At 43.9% G+C, this 26,625-nt stretch overlaps 1 protein-coding gene across 2 annotated transcripts in view; it reads right to left on the reverse strand.

The window, feature by feature from the left end:
* Nucleotides 1-26,625, reverse strand: part of LOC122550922 (uncharacterized) — a 53,376-nt gene that overhangs the window by 12,111 nt on the left and 14,640 nt on the right. The window contains exons 2-7 of one of the 2 annotated variants that reach the window (XM_043692386.2): nucleotides 21,806-21,865; nucleotides 15,124-15,183; nucleotides 9,671-9,727; nucleotides 7,970-8,047; nucleotides 4,550-4,651; nucleotides 2,712-2,766 (exon numbers count right to left, since the gene is read on the reverse strand). In XM_043692386.2, the coding sequence (XP_043548321.2) occupies nucleotides 2,726-2,766; nucleotides 4,550-4,651; nucleotides 7,970-8,047; nucleotides 9,671-9,727; nucleotides 15,124-15,183; nucleotides 21,806-21,865 (398 nt within the window). In that variant the 3' untranslated portion in view covers nucleotides 2,712-2,725. The remainder of the gene's footprint in view (nucleotides 1-2,711; nucleotides 2,767-4,549; nucleotides 4,652-7,969; nucleotides 8,048-9,670; nucleotides 9,728-15,123; nucleotides 15,184-21,805; nucleotides 21,866-26,625) is intronic. The other variant, XM_043692387.2, reaches the window with a different exon arrangement.

The following is a 26,625-nucleotide window of genomic DNA, read 5'->3' on the forward strand; positions in this document are numbered from 1 at the left end:
GAAATGCAGGATTACAGAATAGGGTATGGGTGTTCTTCAGAGGGTTGGAGTGGGACTCGATGGGCTGAACGGCCTGCTTCCACACTGTAGGGAATCTGTGATTAAAAATGCTCGAACATGCGTACCATCTACATACTATATTACAGTGACTCAGCAAGGCTTCTTTGACAATAGCTTTCAAAACTTGTGATCACTGCCATATAGAAGGACAAGACGCATGGGGTTACTGCTCCTGCAAATTCCCACTCACGATCCTAACTTGGAAGTATATTGTCATCTCTTCACTGGGACAAATCCTGGAATTCCCTCCCTAACAGCATATGGTCTGCTGCGGCTCAAGGCACCTTGCAAATGGTGACCTCTTGTGGTTGCTTGGAGGAGGATCTCCCTTCAAACGTGAATACAAAACCTTTAAAAGGTTTAAAATAAACTGAATGTCTCTGGCCTAAGACAGCCTCAGAGTGCATTGACATCTTCAGAACTGGGAAGAAAACTGGTGGAAGGCAGGTGAGGGACTGGTAAAATGATTGCCATTTCAGATTGTGAATTTAGAACATCGAACAGTTCAGCACAATACAGGTCCTTCGGCCCCCAATGTTGTGCTGAGCATTTATTTTAAGATCAGCCTAACCTACACACCCGTCAATTTATTGCCATCCATGTGCTTGTCCAGCAGTCGATTCAATGTCCCTAATGTCTCTGACTCTACTACCACTGCTGGCAGTGCTGGGTGGCACGGTGGCTCAGTGGTTAGCACTGTTGCCTCACAGCACCAAGGTCCCAGGTTTGATTCCAGCCTTGGGTGACTGTCTGTGTGGAGTTTGCACATGCTCCCTGAGTTTGCATGGGTTTCCTCCCACAGTTCTGAAGATGTGTGGGTCAGGTGAATTGGCTATGCTAAATTAACCATAGTGTTAAGTGCATTAGTCAGAGGCAAAAGGGTCTGGGTGGGTTACTCTTTGGAGGGTCAGTGTGGACTTGTTGGGCTGAAGGGCCTATTTCCACACTGTAGGGAATCTAATCTAATTCCATGCACCCACCACTCTGCGTAAAGAATTTTTATTTGATTTGGTGTCTCACAGTCCCCACCCCTGACTGGGAAATCCAGGAATTAAAAAGCAGGAAATGCTCAGTAGGGCAGGCAGAACCCTTCCAATGAAACCATCACCAACTAAGATCTGAGGCAGGATCTTACAAAGGGCCTGGACCGTCCAAAGTGGGAGGCAATCCTGTTAGAGTAGACGGCAGGGCCCAGGGCTACATGATATTAGCTGGGAAGGTGGGCCGTTAAGTGGCCATCCTGGACACCAGAACCCGTCCTGGGGTTGCAGCTGGAGGTTATTGGTGTCCTGACAGTTAAGCAGGTCGGGGTCTGGGAGCTGCTAATCCAGTCACACAGACCTCCCAGCGAAGGGCAGCACTGAGACCAGGATGTACTGTTGCCACTTCAGCAACTTCCTGCTGGGCGAAGGAGGGGAGCGAGGCATGTGGCAAAACCTCCTCCAGTGCTGGAATAGAGATCAAAAACATTGGAAACATTCAGCACCTTGGAAGAAAGAAGCAGCCACTCTTTCATATCAATAGGACTTTTCCATCCACTTTTCTATTCTGGTCATTAACTTCCACATTCCTGGATCACAGCCTTCTTTGTCAAACTGTCTGCTTTCCTTACTCTCTGTATCCACATTGATCACTCCAAACTCCCTTCCAGTTTCTTTACATGTTTCATTCTCGACTCCCATTTGCCTTACGCCAGCACCAATGGGAAGATAGTAGTATTATCACTAGACCAGTTATCGAGGAGGCCTGGGCACATCCTCTGGGTACAAAGGTTCAAACCTCACCAGGGTAGCTGGTGAAATGTATCTTCAAATCAACAATCAGGGTGGCACGGTGGCTCAGTGGTTAGCACTGCTACCTCACAGCACCAGCTTTGATTCCAGCCTCGGGTGACTGTCTGTGTGGAATTTGCACATTCTCCCTGTGCCTGTATAGGTTTCCTCCCACAATCCAAAGATGTGCAGGTCAGGTGAATTGGCCATGGTAAATTGCCCACCAGTGTTAGTGTTAGGAGGGAAATGGTTCTGGGTGAGTTACTCTTCAGAGGGTGGGTGTGGACTGCTTGGGCCGAAGGGCCTGTTTCTACATTGGAAGGAATCTAATCTAAATCTTGAATTAAAAGCTAATCTCAGTGATGGTGACCTTTATTGATTGCTATGCAAATTGGTCGTTAATGTCCTTTAGGGAAAGGAATCCAATATCCTTACCTGGTCTGGTCTACATACAACTCCTGAGCCATAGCAATGTGTTGAGGCTTAAATACCTCTGAAATGGCTTAAGAAACCTCAGTTCTAGGGCAATTAGGGATGGGCAACAAATACAGGCTTTGCTGTTATGTCTGATCAAGGGAAAAATAACTTCTGTCACGCCTGCCCTCCATTCTACAATTCTGTTTTCGTGCTCTTTTATTTGTATTTCCATAAAAGTCATTCCACTCTAACATTTTCTATTTCTGATTGAAAGGTCACCAACCTGAAATGGTAACCTTGCTTCCCTTTCCACAGATGCTGCCTGACCTGCTGAGCATTTCCAGCATTCACTGTTTTTACATCAAAAGAGGATATCGGGATGAATCAAAATTATTGGTAAAGTGTTTAATTTGAACAGGTTTCTGGCAGATAAACTGTTATATTTGTCACTCGAACACATACCGTTGAGTATCCTTTCACTGGTTCTGCACATTCATGTACTGTTCAGTGAACATCTCTGTTAATAGAAACAGAATTGATTAATGACTAAGTCTCCCCTCTGTAGGCCATTCAACAAAACAGGCTTTGCATTCTGGTAACTTTTTCCTCAGTTACTGTCCCCCTGCAATGTTCATTTAATATCACGTCACCGAGTAGTTCAGGGAGTTGGCTAGCACAGTTGGCTGGATGTCCGGGCTCTCGTGCAGAGTGATGCCAACAGCGTGGGCTCGATTCCCATACTGACTGAGATTTCCATGAAGGACACACCTGAAGCAAAGGGTATAGCTCTGGTCTCCTTACTTGAGAAAGGATGTACTGGTACTGGAGGGGGTGCAGAGGAGATTCACTAGATTGATTCTGGAGTTGAGAGGGTTGATTGAGGAGATACTGAGTAAAATGAGATTAAACTCACTGGAATTTAGAAGAATGGGGGGGGGGGGAATCTTATTGAAATATATAAAATTATAAAGGGAATAGGTAAGATAGAAGTAGAGATGATGTTTCCACTGGCAGGTGAAACTAGGACAAGAAGGCATAGCCTCAAAATTAGGGGGAGCGTGATTTTCTATAGCGATCTTGTACAGCATGATTTTCTATAGCGATCTTGTACAGTGCGATTTTCTATAGCAATCTTGTATGGCGTGATTTTCTATAGTGATCTTGTACAATGCGATTGTCTATAGCGATCTTGTACGGCGTGATTTTCTATAGCGATCTTGTACGGCGTGATTTTCTATAGCGATCGTGTACTGCCCTATTTCCTATAGCGATCTTGTACAGTGCGATTTTCTATAGCGATCTTTACAGTGCGATTTTCTATAGTGATCTTGTATGGCGTGATTTTCTATAGCGATCTTGTACGGCGTGATTTTCTATAGCGATCGTGTACTGCCCTATTTTCTATAGCGATCTTGTACAGCGTGATTTTCTATAGTGATCTTTATAGTGCGATTTTCTATAGTGATCTTGTATGGTGTGATTTTCTATAGCGATCTTGTATGGCGTGATTTTCTATAGCGATCGTGTACTGCACTATTTTCTACAGCGATCGTATACTGCGCTATTTTCTACAGCGATCGTATACTGCGCTATTTTCTACAGCGATCGTATACTGCGCTATTTTCTACAGCGATCGTGTACTGCACTATTTTCTACAGCAATCGTGTACTGCGCTATTTTCTATAGCGATCGTGTACTGCGCTATTTTCTACAGCAGTTTTCTACAGTGCGAGTTTCTGTAATGCAGGGCTGCAGAGGAACACAAATACTACATTATAGCAGAATGACCTATTTAAGAAAGGATATAAAACTCATTAGAAACAGCTCAGAGAAGGTTCACTTGACTGACACCTGGATTGACTGAGGGTTATCATATGAGGAAAGGCTGGATAGGCTTGGCCTGTATCTATTAGAGTGTTGAAGAACAAGATAGATTTCAATGAGGGACACCAGAGACCCTAAGAGATTTTGACAGGATAGACACTTGTGGAGGGAGTAGAGATAGGGACCTCAGTTTAAAGATGAGGTTCTTCTATTTCAGACAGATGTGTGGAAATATTTTCTCTCAGAAGGTCATGAGTCTTTGGAACACTCTCCTCTAGATAGCAAAAGTGTGGTCATCAAAAATGTTAAGGCAGCAGTAGATGGAGTCTTAATGAACCAAGGGTTAATCAGGGTGGATGGGAGTGTGGCGTGATCAAATCAGCCATGATCATATGCAATGGCAGAAAAGGCCCAAAAGGTTGCTCCTTATCCATATGTTTGCATGTACCATACAGGCAGCAAAGTAGTAATCTTACCTAGCAAGCTGTAACACAACCTCTTCACTTGTTCAGACGTTCCACCTATTAAGGCCATCACGAGGTCAATGATGATGTCAATCACTGTTGGAGGGTCCTGAGCTGAAGAGATTTTTTATAAAAAAGAAGCTAATTGAACATCATGCTGTTTATAAATCTACATAGTTACTGCATTCACTGTGTTGCATACAAGTCAGAACGGAATGCATCCAATTCACGTTAACAAACACAAACGTAGCAGGTGGCGACACAAAAGAATCCAAGGTATCCAAGGGATATGAATATGCCATTCAGCCCATGAGTTCTGTTTTGCTCTCAAATCATGCCATGGCTGCTATACATTTCAATCCCACATATGAACCTTTGCTCTACATCCATGAGTCGTGAGTTCATGGAATGCACTGCCAGTAGCAGTGGTGGACTCTCCCTCTTTATGGGCATTTAAGCGGGCATTGGATAGGCATACAGAGGACAGTGGCTAGTGTAGGTTAGGTGGGCTTGGATCGGCGCAACATCGAGGGCCAAAGGGCCTGTACTGCGCTGTATTCTTCTATGTTCTATGTTCTATCCTTGCCTAGTAAGTTCTGAGGAAGGGTCATTCAACTGGAAACATGAATTCTGATTTCTCTCCACTGATGCTGCCAGACCTGCTGAAGTTTTCCAGCAATTTCCGTTTTTGTTTCTGATTTCCAGCACCCACAGTTCTTTCAGTTTTTATTAAGCGCTTACTCATCTCAGTCTTGGGGCAGTGGGGAGATCCACATTTCCCTGTCTGGAAAGGTTTTCCTGTTTTTCAAGTGGACAAATGTTAAGGTTGTTACTATTTCCCTTTGAGAAGAATTCATCTCCTTGGATAACCACTTTTAAAACCCATTATCATTGCAAATACTGCACCTCCCCAAGCAGCAAAACCCAAGGGAATAAAACGCTGCAAGATTCTCGTAGGTCTGTTAGCACCTGAAGAGAGAAAATTGGATTGATCCTGTCTGAATCTGAAACTGAAGTTAGGGAATAGGGAAGCTACTTCAACAGAATCTAGAATCCCTACAGTGTGGAAACAGGCCCTTCGGTCCAACAAGTCCACATCGATCCTCTGTCGAGTGTCCCACCCAAATCCATTCCCCATTACTTCACTTTTACCCCTGACTAATGCACCTAACCTACACATCCCTTAACACTATGGGCAATTTAGCATGGCCAACTCACCTAACCTGCACATCTTTGGATTGTGGGAGGAAACCGGAGCCAACCCACGCAGACACTGGGAGAATGTGCAAACTCCACACAGTCACCTGAGGCTGCAATCTAACCCAGGTGCCTGGCACTGTGAGGCAGCAGTGCTAAGCACTGAGACACCGTGCCATCAATAGACTGAAAAATGAGTGACAGAAGAAAGGGACAAACAATCAAGACTTCAGAAGCCAACTACAGTGATAAAGGAGCAGATATTGCTGGGGGGAATAATAAAGACTTGAGCTCTTCCAGCACCTCTCACAATCACAGAATCATCCAACTTGCTTTGCAGCTAATGATGGACTCTGGAAGTGTTACAATTGTTTGAGGAAAAGTGAAATGGTTCCTCTCTTTCCTCACTCCTTGTTTAATTGTTATAGAGGATGCGTAGTCACTAATCCAGTATCAGACTACATATGGACAATAAACACTTGAGTTAAGTAAGCAAAACATTAGTTTTACTACATTAAAATCTGCCAGGTAAAAATTATTAAAGCTGTAAAAGTAAGTCCCATATTCTGCAGGACAAACACAAACACACCCACACACAAACTGTGCATTGCAAGAATACAAGGGACAGAGAAAGGGAAGTCTACTTTGACCTACAGTTATCTCTCCAGCTCCTCTTTGATGAAGTGCATGGGATCTTTACAACAACCAGTGAGGGCAGTCAGGGCCTTAGTTCAATGTCTCATCCAAACAAGGGCTACTCTGACAGGACAGCACTCCCTCACTCCTACAGTAAACTTTTGTCTCTGGTTTTGAACCCAGAACCTGACAAAACTTCGAGCAGTGGAGCTATGGTAGACATTCTTCAGACAAAGTTAAAAATCATGCAACACCAGGTTATAGTCCAACAGGTTTAATTGGAAGCACACTAGCTTTCGGAGCGATGCTCCTTCATCAGGTGATTGTGCCTGGTGTTGTGTGATTTTTAACTTTGTACAGCCCAGTCCAACATCGGCATCTCCAAATCATGACTCTTCAGACAGATAAGGAGTTACAAACTAGGTAAAAACAATGACTGCAGATGCTGGAAACCAGATTCTGGATTAGTGGTGCTGGAAGAGCACAGCAGTTCAGGCAGCATACTGTTCCTTGGATGCTGCCTGAACTGCTGTGCTCTTCCAGCACCACTAATCTGGAAAGGAATTACAAACATAGAGGAGAAGGGGATGAATGATGGTTAGCACAATTTAAACAGCAAATAAAAGCAACTATTTCTTCCAGGTTAGCCTTCTCAAAGTGATATGGCCATGAACCAAACATTAATTCATTTACCATTTTCAGGTTCTTGGTTAGTGGATTTGGGCAGGAAGTGAGGACTGCAGATGCTGGAGATCAGAGTTGAAGAGTGTGGCGCTGGAAAAGCACAGTCGATCAGGCAGCATCCAAGGTGTAGGAGAATTCCTGATGAACAGCTTATGCCTGAAACGTTGACTCTCCTGCTCCTCGGATGCTGCCTGACCTGCTGTGCTTTTCCAGCACCACAGTCTTCGATAGTGGATGTGAGCAGCGCTGACTGGGCCAGCAGTTATTGCCCAACCACTCTGACCCCCCCATCTTGTCCTTGAGAAGGTGAGATTGAGCTGCCTTCCTGAACTGCTGCAGTCCATGTGCTGTAGGGAGACCCATGATGCTGTCAGGGAGGGAATTCTAGGATTTTGACCCAGCGGCGATGAAGGAACAATGATATATTTCCAAGTTGGGATAATGAGTGGCTTTGAGGGGAACTTGCTGGTGGTTCCCTTGACGTTCGAAATGGTAGAGGTCTTGGATTTGGATGCTGCTGCCTTACTAGGCTTGGTGAGTTCAGTCTGCCACGATCGCTGATCTATCAACCATGTATCAGTGACATATTGTTTTCTCAAATTTCAGAATTATTACGTTGTCAGTCTTTTCTGTCCACCTTTGGGTTCACTGTCAGCAACGCATCTAATTCTGTTGGTTTTCATTGAGAACGTGATTCACAAAAAGCAGATCGAATGAATTAACCAAGAGTAACTTCATAAGGAACCACCAAGCCTGAGTACAGAGCTAATATCTGTGATATCGCTAAAGCTCAATAAGGATGCCATTTAAATCAGAAAAATCTCTGCCATTATTCACTATCATTTGCTTCAGTAGCCTATGCTGATTGACATCTTCATGTGAATACATAAATATGACTGAAAAAAAAAGGGTTACCTTTAGCTTTGGTCTTCTCGGGTTTATAATCACCGTTTACAACATCTTGAAGATCTGAATCATCAAAACTGCTACCAGCTGTCATATTAAAAGAAAAGGGATTAAATACAGCTGTAAAAATGTTGGGCTTTCATTCCCAAACATGTCTTGGCCACTGTGTGTGATTCTATATAGTTCAGTTATTTAGATTAGATTTCCTACAGTATGGAAACGGGCCGTTTGGCCCAACAAATCCATCTTCAGGATGGATCCACCCAGACCCATTCCCCACTCTATATTTACCTCTGATTAATGCATCTAACACTATAGGCAATTTAGCATGGCTAATGCCCGAAACGTCGATTCTCCTGTTCCCTAGATGCTGCCTGACCTGCTGCGCTTTTCCAGCAACACATTTCCATCTCTGATCTCCAGCATCTGCAGACCTCACTTTCTCCCCAACAAATCCATACCAACTCTCAGAAGAGTAATCCACCCAGACCCATTCCTCACTCTATATTTCCCCCTGATTAATGCATCTAACACTATAGGCAATTTAGCATGCCCAATTCACCTAACCTGCATATTGTGGGAGGAAACTGGAGCAACCAAAGGAAACCCACACAGATACAGGGAGAGAATGTGCAAACTCCACACAGACAGTCACCCAAGGCTGGAATCAAACCCAGGTCCCTGGTGCTGTCAGGCAGTAGTGCTAACCACTGAGCCACCATGCCACCCTGTTTCTGGTCAATGCGGATGCTCAGGATGACAATAGGGAGTGGCTATGGTGAGCGCATGTGGGAATGAGGAGTCATGGAGGTGACATTGGAAATGAGCGACGGGGGCTGAGTTGAGCAGTAAGGGGAGAGTGCCTAACAACCTGTTGTACAATGGAGCTGAAATTTTAGACAATTAAGACGGACCATCTAAGCCACCTCAGGACTGCTTACCAAGATGGCGGGCATGATACATACATACCCCTGCCAGCCCCCCAGAACATAAAGTTCTGCATGTGGAGATTTCCCAACTGGAGCTTCCTATCTCAGTGGCAGAAATCTGACCCATAGTAACCTCACATTTATCATGTGATATGGCCTGGACTCTAACTTTTTCTTATTTTAAAGGCAGATGGGAAGTGCCATGTTCCACATACGATGCAGCTGGTCAAACTAGTTGATGTTAAGCAAAACACATTTAATTTAAACACTATAGTTAAAATAGAAACAAAAAGAGGTATTTACAATTAGTTGGAAAACTTAACTGAATAACAGATACAGTAATTATTACTAATATGGTAATATCCCATAAACCCCTTGGCAAAAAGACAAATTCAGACACAGATTCTCACATTCAGCTCTCCAAACCAGGAGGGAAAAAAACATCATGAGGAGGTTCAGAGAGAGGAGCAGCCAGGAGACATTCACTGAAAGCTCCCAACTCTTTTTGGACCCCCCACAGCTTCTGCTTAAAACTAAATCTATAAACTAAAAAAAAACTGAGTAAGCCTGGTCTGTGAGAGCTGGCCCCACCCAGACTGCTTCAATTGTTTACTTTCTCAGAGACACCTCTGCCTTACAACCTCTCCTCAAACAAAAGGTCAAAATAAACTCTTAAAGTGACAGCATTGTCACACTTATTTTAATTTGTTTTGTGCAAAAGATGTCTTCTGTTTTCATATGTCAACAAATCCTTCGAAAAAGACTGTCCGCCAATACGCACCTGCTGGCTTAATAGGGTCATCACTGAGAGCGTCGCTCAGATCAAACTCATCATTACCTGGAAAATAAGTGATTATGTTTATTCCAATTTCTAAAATTCTCGTCTCAGTGCTTAGAGACTTACTTGCTTTCTCTGGAGCTGTAACATTATATTTTGCGTTCCGTTCTTATTACCCTAATGTACATAAGTAAGGTATGATTTAGCTGGATAGCACACAAAACGATACTGGACAATAATCAAATCAAAACAATTCATTTTTTGGGGACTATTATTCTCAGATGTGATGGATTCCATTTAAATGGAACGCAGGCAACTACAACAAAGGTGGACAAAACACCAGGTTATAGTCCAACAGGTTTATTTGGAAGCACCAGCTTTCAGAACACTGCTTCTTCATCAGGTAGTTATGGAGCACAATCGTAAGGCTCTAACCTCACACCTTCAATGCATTATCTGAGCTGAGTTGGCACCTATTGTTAAAGCTATCTTGAGAATGTAACTTTTAAACAAGTTCTGGGATTTACATATGAAAGAACTGAAACTAATATCATCTTTCTAAAAGATGAAAGACTTAAGCTAACTTTGTTTAATATTACAGTCCATGACACTGCAATCCTGTTGCTATAAATTCTGTGTCTTATGATTCTGCTCCACAACCACCTGATGAAGGAGCGACGCTCCGAAAACTACAGCTTCCAATTAAACCTGTTGGACTATAACCTACTGTTGTGTGATTTTTAATTTTGTCCACCCCAGTCCAACACTGGCACCTCCAAACAATAAAGGCCACATCCAAACTCAGAACCAAGAGTTCAGAAATGACTGGGAATTTGATTGGAAGTATCTAATCGAAATGATAAAAATTGTCACTTGCTAATTTTTTTTATTTTTTGAATTCTCTTTTTGGGGATGTACTCGAGAGGGTCAAGCTTTCAGCATGGAAGGAAGTACCTTACTAGACCACATCACAGGACGGTTAATCGTCAACCACGTTACTGTGGCTCTGGAGCCACCTGCTGGATAAACTAGGCAAGGACAGCAAATTTCCTCCTTTGAAAGACAACAGTGAACCAGGCAGATTTGGTGGTTGCAAATGGACTGTGACAGTTCAAGAAGACCCAGTGACACCAATGAATGAATTTTGTGAAGCAAAAAAAAACACACAACAGTTCCATGACTATTTTATTTGACATTTAACAGTTCATTTAAGTTTCTCCAACTTCCATGGCAGGGTTTGAACTCATGTTTCCAGATTATTCGTCTGTGTCTGATGCCACCATTATGCTACCATCGCCAGTGAGCAATCTAGTGCAGTTTCTGAGACTGAGAGGACCCCAAGTTTGAGCTTAGTTAGCCAACCTTGCACTCAACTGTGGTTTAAAGTGACAACCACTGGTGTGCCAGCAATATAGTGAGTCAGGGAGGGGGTAGTGACAAAGAAAAGAAGGTCATTCAGCAAACTGTACCTGTTTTTGCTCTTCGAAAAGAGCTACCTAATCATTCTTGCTCCTTGTTCCGTTCCCAAAACTTTCTAAACATTTTCCCCTTTGGAGTACTTATCCATTCCGCTTTCGCAAATCACTATCAAATCTGAATAAAGACCAAATGCTGTGAATCAGAAACAAACACTGGAATAGCTGGAAAAGCTCAGCAGGAGTGGCAGCATATATGAAGAGAAATCAGAGTTAACATTTTGGGTTCAGTGACCCTTTGTGACCCTTTGTCACAAAGCTGGTCCCTTTTTCCTAAAAGCTGTTCCTTTTCTCAAGGCTACCGTGTCCTTGGTTTTTTTCAGCGGGGTAATAAACTGCTCCCGGTGCCCATTAGATTGGTTTGGTACATAGATTAAAGGGGTATTGAGAGGCCTTTTGTTTATATGTAAACGGATGAGACTTCAGGCCAAAGTGGTCATGTTTTAGAAGTTACCTGTATAATGGAAGGGGAGTGGTCAGCTCTGTAGCTGAGCAGTTCAGTCCAGAACTGGTTGGAAGTTCAACAGTAAGCTGTGTGGAAACAGACTCTCTCTCTCTCTCTCTTTCTGCTCCTCTACTTCAACCTGCAAGCATCTGTTCCATTTTTTTTAGTTTCTTTTTAAAGGGGTTTTGCTTATTGGGACTGTTGTGTGTATTTGGAACAGCATAATTAAGTCTAGTTTGGATAGGCTGAGTTCTATAGGGGTTCTTTATTAGAACATAGAACAATACAGCACAGAACAGGCCCTTCGGCCCACGATGTTGTGCCGAACATTTGTCCTAGCTTAAGCACCCATCCATGTACCTATCCAATTGCCGCTTAAAGGTCACCAAAGATTCTGACTCTACCACTCCCACAGGCAGCGCATTCCATGCCCCCACTACTCTCTGGGTAAAGAACCCACCCCTGACATCTCCCCTATACCTTCCACCCTACACCTTAAATTTATGTCCCCTTGTAACACTCTGTTGCATCCGGGGAAAAAGTTTCTGACTGTCTACTCTATCTATTCCTCTGATCATCTTATAAACCTCTATCAAGTCACCCCTCATCCTTCGCCGTTCCAATGAGAAAAGGCCTAGCACTCTCAATCTATCCCCGTACGACCTATTCTCCATTCCAGGCAACATCCTGGTAAATCTTCTCTGCACCCTCTCCAAAGCTTCCACATCTTTCCTAAAGTGAGGCGACCAGAACTGCACACAGTACTCCAAATGTGGCCTAACCAAAGTCCTGTGCAGTTGCAACATCACTTCACAACTCTTGAATTCAATCCCTCTGCTAATGAACGCTAATACACCATAGGCCTTCTTACAAGCTCTATCCACCTGAGTGGCAACTTTCAAAGATCTATGAACATAGACCCCAAGATCCCTCTGCTCCTCCACCTCACTAAGAACCGTACCGTTAACCCTGTATTCTGCATTCTTATTTGTCCTTCCAAAATGGACAACCTCACACTTAACAGGGTTGAACTCCATCTGCCACTCCTCAGCCCAGCTCTGCATCATATCTAAGTCTCTTTGCAGCCGACAACAGCCCTCCTCACTATCCACAACTTATTCTTGTGTTTCATTGTGCAACCTTGTGAATAAATTTCTGTCTGTTTTAAAATCTAGTAGTCAACCTAGCTACCTCACTCCGAGTAATTTTCACCGTACACTTACCGAAACAAATTGCAAAGTTATGGTCTGGGGCTGCCTGCTTAAGAATGTTTTGAGTGGTCTGGCCTAGTCCATAACAGTTTGCTCAGAACTATCAAATCTACTTCTGCTATTCTTTGAGCCAACGCATTCCAGATCATAACTACATGCTGCATTTGATTCTAATAATGCCATGTCACTTTGACTCAGTGCCCTCTGGTTACTGACTTCTGCCAAAACCATTGGAACATCTCAATCAAATGGCCTTTTCACCTTCGCTGCTCTAACGAGAGCAACATAGTTTCTCCAGTCTCACCATGTAACCACCGACCATTGTGCCATTCTTAGAAATCTCCTGTGCGACCTCACTATGCCAGGGCATCTTGCCTGAAGTCGTAGTCACAGAGATGTACTGCATGGAAACAGATCCTTCGGTCCAACCCATCCATGCTGACCAGATATCCCAACCCAATTGAGTCCCACCTGCCAGCACCCGGCTCATATCCCTCCAAACCCTTCCTAATCATATACCCATCCAAATGGTGGGCGGCACGGTGGCACAGTGGTTAGCACTGTTGCCTCACAGTGCCAGAGACCCAGGTTCACTTCCCTCCTCAGGCAACTGACTGTGTGAAGTTTGCACATTCTCCCCGTGTCTGCGTGGGTTTCCTCCGGGTGCTCCGGTTTCCTCCCACAGTCCAAAGATGTGCAGGTCAGGTGAATTGGCCATGCTAAATCGCCTGTAGTGTTAGGTGCAGGGGTGAGATGTAAGGGAATGGGTCTGGGTGGGTTGCGCTTCGGCAGGTCGGTGTGGACTTGTTGGGCCGAAGGGCCTGTTTCCACACTGTAAGTAATCTAATCTAAATGCCTCTTAAATGTTGCAATTGTACCAGCCTCCACCATTTCCAGGCTCAGGCACAAAAAGCTGAATGACTTCAGCAGGATTCAAGGTTATCTTCTTGGACAAAAATTGTTGGTGCAGATAAATCCAAAGGAGCAGCTGGATGCTTTGTGCTGTCTGACCTGGTGAGGTCATTAAATTCTTTTGGAATGGAGGTATGTGGCGTGTTTTATTGGTTTTTCTTCACCTGGATACTTTTCCCAGACTGCGACATCTATTTGTGAACTCTAGCCTCAAAATAACTTCTCTCCTAGATCTGACCTTGAAGTAAAACATCAAGAACCGTATCAGCAAGCACATCAGGGTCTGAGTAACATCTCCAAGCTGTGAAGTCACCTTCTCAACAATTTAAGAAGTAGGACATGCACTTATCACCCTCTGTGTAAACAAACTTGCCTCTCATATCTCCTTTAAACTTCCCACCTTTCACTTAAACTATGTGCCCATTGACATTTCTCCCTGGGGGAAAGAAAGAGTCCGACTATCCATTCTGTCCACACCTCTCATAATTCTGTAAATTTCCATCGGATCAGCCCTCATCCTCCGAAATCCAAGTGAAAACAAACCAAGTTTGTTCAATCTTTCCTCATAGCTAATACCCTCCTAATCAGGCAACATCCTGGTCAACTGTACTTTTTCGAAAGGTCCCAGTAATTAAGGAGGCATAGTGGTAATGCCACCAGACTAGAAATCCAGCAACCCACACTAATATACTGGGGACAAACAATTTAGAAAACCTCAGGAGGTCTGGCAGCATCTGTGGAAAGAAAGTAGAATTGACATGGAGTTCAGGGACTCTTCCTCAGAACTGTCAGGCTGAATGTGGTTTCGGACCGACCGCATAGAGGCAAAAGGTTTTTACTTTAGGAAGGCATTATGTGTTGGCGCAGTCTTGGTGAGCCGAAGGGCCTGTTCCTGTGCTGTGCTGTGCTGTTTATTGTTCTTTTTAAATTGTTGAGAAGGTGACTTAAACTGCTTGGAGATGTTACTCAGACCCTGAAATGCTTGGTGATCCTACTGTGACGTTTTACTTCAAGGTCAGATCAAAGAGAGAAGTCCTTTGAGGCTAGAGTTCACCTATAGATGTTGCAGTCAGGGAAAAGTATCCAGGTGAAGAGAAACCAATAAAACACTCCATTCCAAAAGAACATGACATGTCAATTGTTGTAAATACTCATCCGGTTCACTAATGTCCTCGAAGGAAGGAAATCCGCCATCCTTACCTGGTCTGGCCCACATTTGACTCTAGACCCACAGCTATGTAGTTGACTTTTAGATGGGCCAGATAGCCCAATAAATACTGGCCCAGTATCCCATGAATGAATTGTTTTTAAACTATTAACCAAACTATCATACAAATTAAAGACATCTGAGTTTCAGTAATGATTCAATTACAACTGAATTTTTGTATAAACACATCCCTCATCAATACATACTTTTGGGTTTAGTGAAATCCTCTTTCAGAGCATCATTAAGATCAAAACCATCATTGTCATCTGGAAAATAAACAGATAGTTATTTCAACCTTACTGACTTCAACCCTCAGTTAGAAACAGCTGTTCAGTGGTAGTTTAAGATGTTTCCTAATGTGTGAGACAGGCTCTCTCTCGTTCAATGTCATATATTAGCTGCTGGTCAAACAATAAGCCAGTCAGCAAATTGCCACCTTAAGTCATAGGATCATAGAGCACAGAAAAGGCCCTTCGACCCATTGAATTTGTGCCAACTTTTCCATATTACTCTACAAATCCACATTTGAAACAGGCATTTATAAAGTCCTTGGCTGCAAGATATCAATTTAATAAAAACTTTACGAGTTGAGGGGGGGGGGGGTTATTTTTTAAAAATTGATTCACCTACCAAACCAGATAAAATCATTTTCCAAATATGTTGGGATTACAGGAAGTTCATCAAGAGTCCTGTAACATGCTTCTTTGTAAAATTTTCAACACTTTCTTGATTAGTACTTTACTGTTGGCATTGTAAATTTTTATGACAATTGCCATATGATTATTTTCACCTTAACTCCTCATGCACCCATTAGTTATGATAACGCACAATTTATTTCCCAGTGGAAATCTGATCACAAAGATTTTTTTAGAAGGATGGAAATTAATGGACAGGTCAGGCAGCAGAAAAGACACTTGACACCCACAGACAACCATATTTATGAACATGGATATACAAACGTGTACACTCGGAAATACGAGACACGCATAGCACCTGTTTCATCAAGGAGGCTGTGTCACAACTTATAAAATGGCCCATAGCCAATCTTCCTCAAATACAGCACTGCCAGACGCTATATACTACAGGCCTCAACCAAGTCAAAATCATATTGAAATGCCACTGGTGATTTTAGACAGTTTGCAATGCGTACATGCGCAAAGAAAAAGCAATGCTTTTCTTGCTTCAATAAAGTAAAAACAACTTCTTGGGATACCTGAAATCAGGATGGAAAATGCTGGTGAAACTCAGCAGGTCTGGTGCCATTTGTGGAGAAAGGAGTTACTGTTGACTTTCATAGAACAGAATCCCTACAGTGTGAAACCAGGCCATTCAACCCATCAACTCCACATCAATGCTCTATAGGGAAGCCCACCCACCCTTGCCCTATTCCTGTAACCCTGCATTTCCCATGGCTGATCCACCTGACCTGCACATTTTTGGACTACGGGGAGGAAACCGGAGCACCACGAGGAAACCCACACAGACACGGGGAGAACGTGCAAAAATCAACACAGAGGGTGGAATCGAACCCAGGTCCCTGGTACTGTGAGTCACCACACTTTCTCTTGTTTGTCGTTAGCTTCATGCTGGATGACCAACTGTAACACAATAGCACTGACTTTACTGAACAGATTTTCAAAAGGCCTGTTGTGATTCAAAATGTGCTATGTTACATGTTTTTCATACAATTTAGGTACGGCTTTTTGTGCATCCGAAGTTAATTATTATCTTGTGAACTTTTCTGTAACCATTGTGATTTCCTCTGAAAGAGCTTAAGAGAATTACTTTGGTAGCCTAATTGGTTTTTATTTACCTTAGGATGCTTCACAATTTAGCAAGGTAAGGACTGTTAGAAATACCTAGACATGGGGAAACACGCATTGCTCAGACGAAGAGACCTGTTTTTTTAGGTTTTCCTTTGTTGAGCAATTCTGTGAAATTCTTGGTTGGAGATGGTTGTACAGAGCTGTGTTCCTCAGGAAAATGTAATCAAACTAGATTATCTTTAAATAAAGAGTTAGCGAGAGTCCCAAACTGGAAGTATTGGATTAATACCCTGAAAACTCAGCTGCATGTTAGCTCCAGGAAGAAGTAATAAGTGTTTACAATCTAGCAGTTAAAATAATAGCTCAAACCTATCGAGTTGTTAAGGAAGAAGAAAATCTCTGGTGGGTGTACTTCAAAAGGAGTACTTTTGGGTACTGAACAAAGGAATTCTTTTTGGAACTTGTAAAGGAGTGCTTTGGGATTAGCGAGGTTAAAATTTTACTAGGTGTTGAAAAATCTTTGCATTTATGTAATAAATAATAGCTTGTTTTATTACATTTTATCTTCATTTCCATTGATTAATTCATTTCTGGCTTATTGTTAAACCATGCAACATTGTGTGCATATTTTTCAGCAAGAGACCACTTTGTTCTCAACTAAACAGGGCAACATGGTGGTTCAGTGGTTAGCACTGCAGCCTCATAGTGCCAGGAACCCTGGTTTGATTCCAGCTTTGGGTGTCTTTGTGTGGAGTTTGCACATTTTTCCCATATCTGCATGGGTTAGCTCTGGTTTCCTCCCACAATCCAAAGATGTGCAGGTTGGATGGATTGATCATGCTAAATTGCCCATAGTGTTAGGTGCATTAGTCAGAGGGAAATAGGTTTGGGTGGGTTACTCTTCGGAGGGTCTGTGTGGACTTGTTGGGCCGAAGGGCCCGTTTCCACACTTTAGGGAATCTAATCTTAAACATGAGCTGTTGAGTCAGATTTCAGGCTGGGATCTGCCTTGTCCAGTATTAAAATCAGCTGGGATTATAACTTAGAATTCATAAGTTGCACTGATGTGATACAGCACATAGGAAGTGACCTCAGAAAAAGGAACTATCAGTCTCTGAATTTTGAATAAAATTGCAGCCATCAGCACTGGCTTCAGTCATTCATGTGTAGTCTATCCAAAGTCAGGTCCCTTGTCCATTAGCCGCTGATGCTTCATCCAGAGCTGAATCCTTCCCTGTTTTTTCTTCCCCATTTCGAGTAGCTTGACATTGCCTTTCCTTCTGAGGAGCAGGACAATCCCAATTCTGGCACAGCCAAAATCAGAATCAAACTGTGCAGCTGGCATTACTCTGCGCTATACATTAGCCATCTGAGTTAACCATTGAGAGGGGACCTTATTAAAACAGACAAGACTTTTAAGGCACTTGATGGGGTAGATGCTGGGAGATTGCTTCCCCTTCTGGGAGAATCCAGAACCATAGGGCATTACCCTCAGCATAATATTTCACACATTTAAGAAAGAGTTGAGGAGGAATTTCTTCTCTCAGAGGATAGTGAATTTGTGGAGTTCTTTACTGCAGAGGCTGGACCATTACTCAAGGCTGAGCCAGGCAGATTTTTAATCACTCAGAGAATCAAGGGTTATGGGGAAAAGGCAGGAAAGTGGGATTGAGGATGGTCAGATCAGGCCACGAACTCACTGAATGGAGGAGCAGACTTGATGGGCTGAATGGCCGACTTCTGCTCCTACAGTTTATGGTTTGATGATCCCCTCAAAAGTCAATCTTCCATAATTACACCGGCACCACTCCCCACCTCTTCCTCCGCTACATTGATGACTACATTGGCGCCACCATGTGCTCCCACGAGGAGGTTGAGCAATTCATCAACTTCACCAACACATTCCACCCTGACCTTAAATTTACCTGGACCATCTCTGACACCTCCCTCCCCTTCCTGGACCTCTCCATCTCCATTAATGACGACCGACTTGACACTGACATATTTTACAAACCCACCAACTCCCACAGCTACCTGGATTACACCTCTTCCCACCCTACCTCTTGCAAAAATGCCATCCCGTATTCCCAATTCCTCCGCCTCTGCCGGATCTGCTCCCAGGAGGACCAGTTCCACCACAGAACACACCAGATGGCCTCCTTCTTTAGAGACCGCAATTTCCCTTCCCACGTGGTTAAAGATGCCCTCCAACGCATCTTGTCCACATCCCGCACCTCCGCCCTCAGACCCCACCCCTCCAACCGTAACAAGGACAGAACGCCCCTGGTGCTCACCTTCCACCCTACCAACCTTCGCATAAACCAAATCATCCGCCGAGATTTCTGCCACCTCCAAAAAGACCCCACCACCCTGGGATATATTTCCCTCCCACTCCTTTCCACCTTCCGCAAAGACCGTTCCCTTTGTGACTACCTGGTCAGGTCCGCGCCCCACCTATAACCCACCCCCCTATCCTGGCACTTTCCCCTGCCACCGCAGGAACTGAAAAACCTGCGCCCACACCTCCTCCCTCACCTCCATCCAAGGCCCTAAAGGAGCCTTCCACATCCATCAAAGTTTTACTTGCACATCCACTAATATCATTTATTGTATCCGTTGCTCCCGATGCGGTCTCCTCTACATTGGGGAGACTGGGCACCTCCTAGCAGAGCATTTTAGGGAACATCTCCGGGCCACCTGCACTAATCAACCACACTGCCTTGTGGCCCAACATTTCAACTCCCCCTCCCACTCTGCCGAGGACATGGCGGTCCTGGGCCTCCTTCACCGCCGCTCCCTCACCACCAGACGCCTGGAGGAAGAATGCCTCATCTTCTGCCTCGGAACACTTCAACCCCAGGGCATCAATGTGGACTTCAACAGTTTCCTCATTTCCCCTTCCCCCACCTCACCCCAGTTCCAAACTTCCAGCTCAGCACTGTCCCCATGACTTGTCCTACCTGCCTATCTTCTTTTCCACCTATCCACTCCACCCTCCCCCCACCCCATCACCTTCATCCCCTACCCCACTCACCTATTGTACTCTATGCTACTTTCTCCCCACCCCCACCCTCCTCTAGCTTATCTCTCCATGCTTCAGGCTCTCTGCCTTTAGTCCTGATAAGGGCTTTTGCCCGAAACGTCGATTTTACTGCTCCTCGGATGCTGCCTGAACTGCTGTGCTCTTCCAGCACCACTACTCCAGTATCCAAATCTAATATTAACTTCCCAACCAGCTGTCAGAATGCTTTCAGTTTATAGAAAATTGATGCTTGATGAATATTTAACCAATAAAGGCAAAATTCCAGGCACTTAGAAGCATTGAGAACTCCAAAAAACTATCATACCGGACTCAAAACTCTGTTTTTCTCTCTCCACAGATGTTGCCAGACCTGCTGAGTTTCTCCAGCATTCTTTGTTTTTATTTCAGATTTCTAACATCTGCAGTATTTTGTTTCCAGGATTCTCATTACTCTCTTGATTTACCCTCCTAACTAAACAAATAAACTGACTGACCAAAGAAAATTCTTATCAGATTCAAAACATCAACCCTGTTTCTCTCTCCACAGATGCTGTCAGATCTGCTGAGATTCCCCAGCATTTTGTTTTTATTAAACTAAATAACTGATTGTCAAATAGTCCCATTTGAGAGGGCTGCCAAATGAAAGAAAACTTAAATTTAAAATTAATTGCATTTTCAGAGTTTGGGATACAGGGGGACTCCAACTCTTGCAGTGTCTGTAGCTCACAGAAAGCCTTTCATAGTTTAGGACTTGGTCTGTGTGTGTATGAAAGTAACCACCCCAACACACACAAACGAAGCTGCATCAGGACACTATTCAAAAGGGCCACAACACACTGCAGTACACCAGAACTGCAAAAAGAAGAAGAGGAACACCTATACAAGGTAATCGCCAAAAACGGATACCCGCGCAACTTCATCAACAGATGCCTAAGAGAAAGACCACGGAACGAGGACATACCACAACCAAAAGGACTAGCCACACTACCATACATCAGGAGCATCTCAGAACTGACAGCGAGACTACTGCGACCCCTAGGACTCATAACGGCACACAAACCAACAGCCACGCTCAGACAACAACTCACCAGAACGAAGGACCCGATACCCAACATGAGCAAAACTAACGTAGTGTACAAAATACCATACAAGGACTGCACAAAACACTATATAGGACAAACAGGAAGACAGCTAACAATCCGCATACATGAACATCAACTAGCCACGAAACGACATGACCAGCTATCCTTAGTAGCCACACACGCAGACAACAAGCAACATGAATTCGACTGGGACAACACTACTATGATAGGACAAGCCAGACAGAGAACAGCCAGGGAATTCCTAGAGGCATGGCATTCATCCACAAACTCCATCAACAAACACATCGACCTGGACCCAATATACCAACCACTACAGCGGACAGCTGAAACTGACAACCGGAAGCGGCAGGGACAGACCACTATAAACACCGGAGGAAACATCAAAGAAGCGCTTCGCAGGAGGCTCCCAAGCACTGATGATGTCGCCTAGCCAGGGGACGAAACGTTTGCAACAAAAACTTCCAGCTCGGCGAACAGAACCACAACAGTACAGACAGACACTGCCTGCTCTCTCTCTCTCCCTAGGATATAGGTACAAACATAACCACAAAAAGAGGGGCAGGAAATTGAGCTGAATGACCTCCTCAAACATCGGCTGGCCTGACCTGAGTGTGGCTGCCTAGGCCAGGCCTGCATTATACAAATGTTTGGTTGATACATTATATGCCATTGTTCCTTGATTGACCTCAGGACCTTAAGTGTGGTGCTGGAAAAGCACGCAGGTCAGGCAGCATCCGAGGAGCAGGAGAATCGACGTTTCAGGCAAGAAACATCCTAGAAATTCCTGATGAAGGGCCCTCAACCGAAATGTCAATTCTCCTGCTCCTTAGATGCTGCCTGAGCTGCTGAGCTTTTCCAGCATCACACTCTCGACTCTGATCTCCAGCATCACTTTCTCCTGACCCCAGGATCTTGCCTTCCTTGCCGGTCAAATATTGGTGGAGCTACCAAATTCAAGCTGAACCCTAAAACGATCACCATAGTCATCGTTACCTACCCCAGGGTTTAGCTGGATCATCTTTCAAAGCGTCACTCAGATCAAACCCGCCATCTCCCTCTGAAAGAGAAAATGTATCGTCATTTTAGAGGCACTATAGAAACGCAAGTTGTAGTAAGTTAATGAAGTAAAATATTCCCAAAGGATTCACAGGATTTCAGTCAAGCACTTGATTTTAAACAAAAATTTAACTTCAACTTTTTACATACAATATCTTGGAGCAGGACAAATGAAAACTCAGAGACAGTCACCAGAGTGAGGGAGGGAAGGGGAGAACGAGTGCGAGAGAGAGCAAGAAAACACAAGGTAAAATAAATTGCTTCCCTTTCTCCTTATACCAAGAAAGATAATCATAAAGACATTGAGAGGTGATTGGTTATTGAGCGGCTGATGTTAGGGACTGTGTTTCAATTGCAGTAGTTTTTCTTTGATTCCTAAACTAACACAGGGGAAGAAAAATATTGTAGTTACTGGACTAGGATCTGATTCGTGAATGAGAGTGAAGAACTTCTACTTCCTACCAATGTCCAGTTTTTCATTTGTATTACAAGTGTAAGGTCAAGGACAGAATCAATTTGGCTAGAGCTGAGGAATAAGAGGGTGCATTGGTCAGTGTAACCTGTAGAATTCCAACTAATGGGAAGAATGTAGAGGAAATAATTGGCAAGGAAATTACAGACAAGTATAAATATTGGAATTGGAATTAGATTTAGATTTTATTGTCATGTGCACTGAAGTACTGGTACAGGGGTGACACTGTGTCTCAGTGGTTAGCACTGCTGCCTCACAGCACCAGGGACCCTGGTTTAATTCCAGCCTTGAGCGACTGTCTGCATGGAGTTTGTCCATTCTACCCGTGTCTGCGCGGGTTTCCTCCAGATACCCTGGTTTCCTCCCACAAGTCCAGAGGGGTGACCTTATAGAGGTTTACAAAATTATGAGGAGCATGGATAGGATAAATAGACAAAGTCTTTTCCCTGTGGTCAGGGAGTCCAGAACTAGGGGGCATAGGATTAGGATGAGAGGGGAAAGATATAAAAGAGACCTACGGGGCAACTTTTTCCACACAGAGAGTGGTACGTGAATGGAATGAGCTGCCAGAGGAAGTGGCGGAGGCTGATACAATTGCAACATTTAAAAGGCATTTGGATGGGTATATGAATAGGAAGGGTTTGGAGGGATATGAGCCAGGTGCTGGCAGGTGGGACTAGATTGGGTTGGGATATCTAGTCGGCATCGACAGGTTTGACCGAAGGGTCTGTTTCTATGCTGTACATCTCTATGACTATGTGCAGGTTAGGTGAATTGGCTTTTGCCTGAAACGTTGATTTTCCTGCTCCTCGGATGCTGCCTGAACTGCTGTGTTTTTCCAGCACCACTCTAATCTAGAATCATGCTAAATTGCCCATAGTGTTAAGGGATGTGTAGGTTAGGTGCATTAGTCGGGGGTAAATGCTGGGTAATAGGGTAGGGGAATGGGACTGGGTGGGTTACTCTTCAGAGGGTCGACATGGATTGATGGGCCAAATGGCCTGTTTCCACACTGTAGTGATTCTATGATAAGTACAACGTAAAATGTAAAAACATGCCATTCACCAGTGCCATCTTTGTTACTAAACCAGAATTTAAAAAGAAACAACAGCAGAAATAAAAGAAAAATGTCCAGACCTTAAAAGTCTAAGTCTCATCTCCATAAAGGTGTTTGAGATCATAAATGCAGACACCCAAGGCCTAGCCACGGCCTGGAGTGAGGTCTGGGCCTGTGAATCTCACATTGATCACTGGGGAGAGCCCTGTTCTTGCTACCACAGATGCTGACTCATATCACTGGAGGAGCTTTCTTGCCCGTTGTTGGCCCCGAATGCCCAGAGGATAGAATGAGGGGCTCTAATTACCAGGATATCAACTGGATGGATGTTTAAGAAACAGTGTGGGGCAAGTGTTTTTAGAATGTGTTCTTCCAGTCCAAGAAAGGTGGCACTGCTAGAACTGGTTCCGAGGAATGGAGTGGGCCAAGTAGATCATGTGGCATAGTGGAACATTTAGGTGTTAGTGATCATTTATTGTAAGGTTGAGGATAATTGGAGAAAATGACATTGGTCAATCCAAGGAGAGTTGATTGGCAGAGAGCTGACGTCAATAGAGCAAAATAGATTCATCCTGATAGACTGGGGTCAAAGGCTGGTCGGGAAAAAAAACAGGAGCTGAACAATAGGGTACCTTTGAGGAAGAGATAGTTGGGCAGAGTAAGATATATTGTCACAAAAGGGCAACAAATCCAGAGCTCCCCATATGATAAAGACGATGGGAATCACATTAAAGAACAATTGAAAGTGTGTGCAACCGGTATCAGATTGTACAATGACACAACAGACTCTTTGGTCCAACTTGTCCATGCCAACAGATAACCCAACCTAATCAGGTCCCACCTGCCAGCACCCAGCCCATGTCCCTCCAATCCCTTCCCATTCATATACCCATCCAGATGCCTTTTAAATGTTGCAATTGTACCAGCCTTCACCACTTCCTCTGGCAGCTCATTCCATAGGCGCACCACTGTCTGCGTGGAAAAGTTGCCCTTTAGATCTCTTTTATATCTTTCCCCTCTCACCTTAAACCTATGTCATGTAATTCTGGATCCCCCCCACCCAAGGGAAAAGACCTGGTCTATTTACCCTATCCATGCCCCTCATGATTTTATAAACCTCTATACGGTCACCCTTCAGCCTCCGACGCTCCAGGGAAAACAGTCCCAGCCTGTTCAGTCTCTCCCTATAGCTCAAATCCTCCAACCCTGGCAACACCCTTGTAAAGCTTTTCTGAACTCTTTCAAGTTTTACAACATCATTCCAGTAGGAAGGAGAACAGAATTGCACACAACATTCCAACAGTGGCCTAACCAATGTCCTGTACAGCCGCAACATGACCTCTCAACTCCTGTACTCAATACTCTGACTAATAAAGGAAAGCATACCAAACGTCTTCTTCACTATCCTATCTACCTGCAACTTCACTTTCAAGGAGCTATGAACCTGCCCTCCAAGATCTCTTTGTTCAGTAACACTCCCAAGGACCTTACCATTAAGTGTATATGTCCTGCCGTGATTTGCTTTGCCACAATGCAACACCTCACATTTATCTAAACTTTGGTCCATCTGCCACTCCTTAGCCCATTCGCCCATCTGATCAATATCCTGTTGTAATCTGAGGTAACCTTCATTACTGTCCACTACACCTCCAATGGTGTCATCTGCACATTTACTAACTGTACCTCTTTTGCTCACATCCAAATCATTTATATGAATGATGAAAAGTAGTGGACCCAGCACCAATCCTTGTGGCACTCCAGTCTGAAAAACAACCCTCCACCACCATCTTCTGTCTTCTACCTTTGAGCCAGTTCTGTATCAAAATGGCTAGTTCTTCTGTATTCCATGAGATCCAACCTTGCCAATCAGTCTCCCATGGGGAACCTTGTCGAATGCCTTACTGAAGTCCATATAGATCACGTCTATTGCTCTGCCCTCATCAATCCTCTTTGTTACTTCTTCAAAAAACTCAATCAAGTTCATGAAAGATGATTTCCCATGCACAAAGCCATGTTGACTATCCCGAATCAGTCCTTGACTTTCCAAATACATTAAATCCTGTCCCTCAGGATTCTTTCCAACAACTTGCCCACCACCAATGTCAGGCTCACTGGTCTACAGTTCCCTGGCTTGTCCTTACCACCTTTCTTAAATAGTGGTGCCACGTTAGCCAACCTCCAGTCTCCGGCACCTCACCTGTGACTATTGATGATACAAATATCTCAGTAAGACGCCCAGCAATTACTTCCCTAGCTTCCCATAGAGTTCTGGGGTTCATCTGATCAGGTCCTGGGGATTTATCCACCTTTATGTGTTTCAAGCCATCCAGTAATTTTTCCTCTGTAATATGGACATTTTTCAAGATGTCACCATCTATGTCCCTACACTCTATATCTTCCATGTCCTTTTCCACAGTAAATACTGATGCAAATACTCATTTAGTATCTCCCCCATCTCCTGCGGCTCCACACAAAGGCCACCTTGCTGATCTTTGAGGGGCCTTATTCTCTGCCTAGTTACCCTTCATCCTTAATGTATTTGTAAAATCTCCTTAACCCTATTTGCCAAAGCTCTCACATATCCCCTTTTTGCCATCCTGATTTCCTTCTTAAATAGTAAAGTTGAGAGGAAGGCTAAATACAGAAAATTCGGAAGATGTAAAAGCAAATATAAGTAACACTGAGGGATTAATGGAAAAGGACCAGCAGCTAATATAAAAAGGAAATTAAAAGCTAATGGTCCCCAGCAACACAGATTCCAGCCTTCAACCAATTTGATTCACTCCACGTGAAACACTCCAACTTCAAGAAACAGTTGGAAGCACTGGATATTGCAAAGGCTAAGGGCCTTTACAACATTCTGGTAATATACTGAAGGCTGTGAAGGCTTTCCATTTGTCATACTGGAAGCTCCGTGACTTGTCATATGCCTAGCTATTTATATCGCAAGATCAGAGTGAAAAGCACGATTATCTTAATGTGATGTCATTTTCCCCATCCCATGCATTGAACAATTTTAAAAATTTAAATATTTTGGAAGGACAAATCACAGAGACAGTGACAGTTTGTTTTTTAACAACTGACTATAAGCAGCCACCACATGTGTGTTTTCTACCAATTCTCAGTGTGTGACCATCATCGTCAAGTCCAATATTTAGTGCCCACGCCTAGGTGCCCTGAGAGAGCATGATAGTGGGTCTTGTTCTGCCAGAGGGGGCTTCACACATGTCCC

The sequence above is a fragment of the Chiloscyllium plagiosum genome, unplaced genomic scaffold (assembly GCF_037043375.1).
Source record: "Chiloscyllium plagiosum isolate Xiang-an unplaced genomic scaffold, Cpla_swu_hap1 HiC_scaffold_6, whole genome shotgun sequence".
NCBI lineage: Eukaryota > Metazoa > Chordata > Chondrichthyes > Orectolobiformes > Hemiscylliidae > Chiloscyllium > Chiloscyllium plagiosum.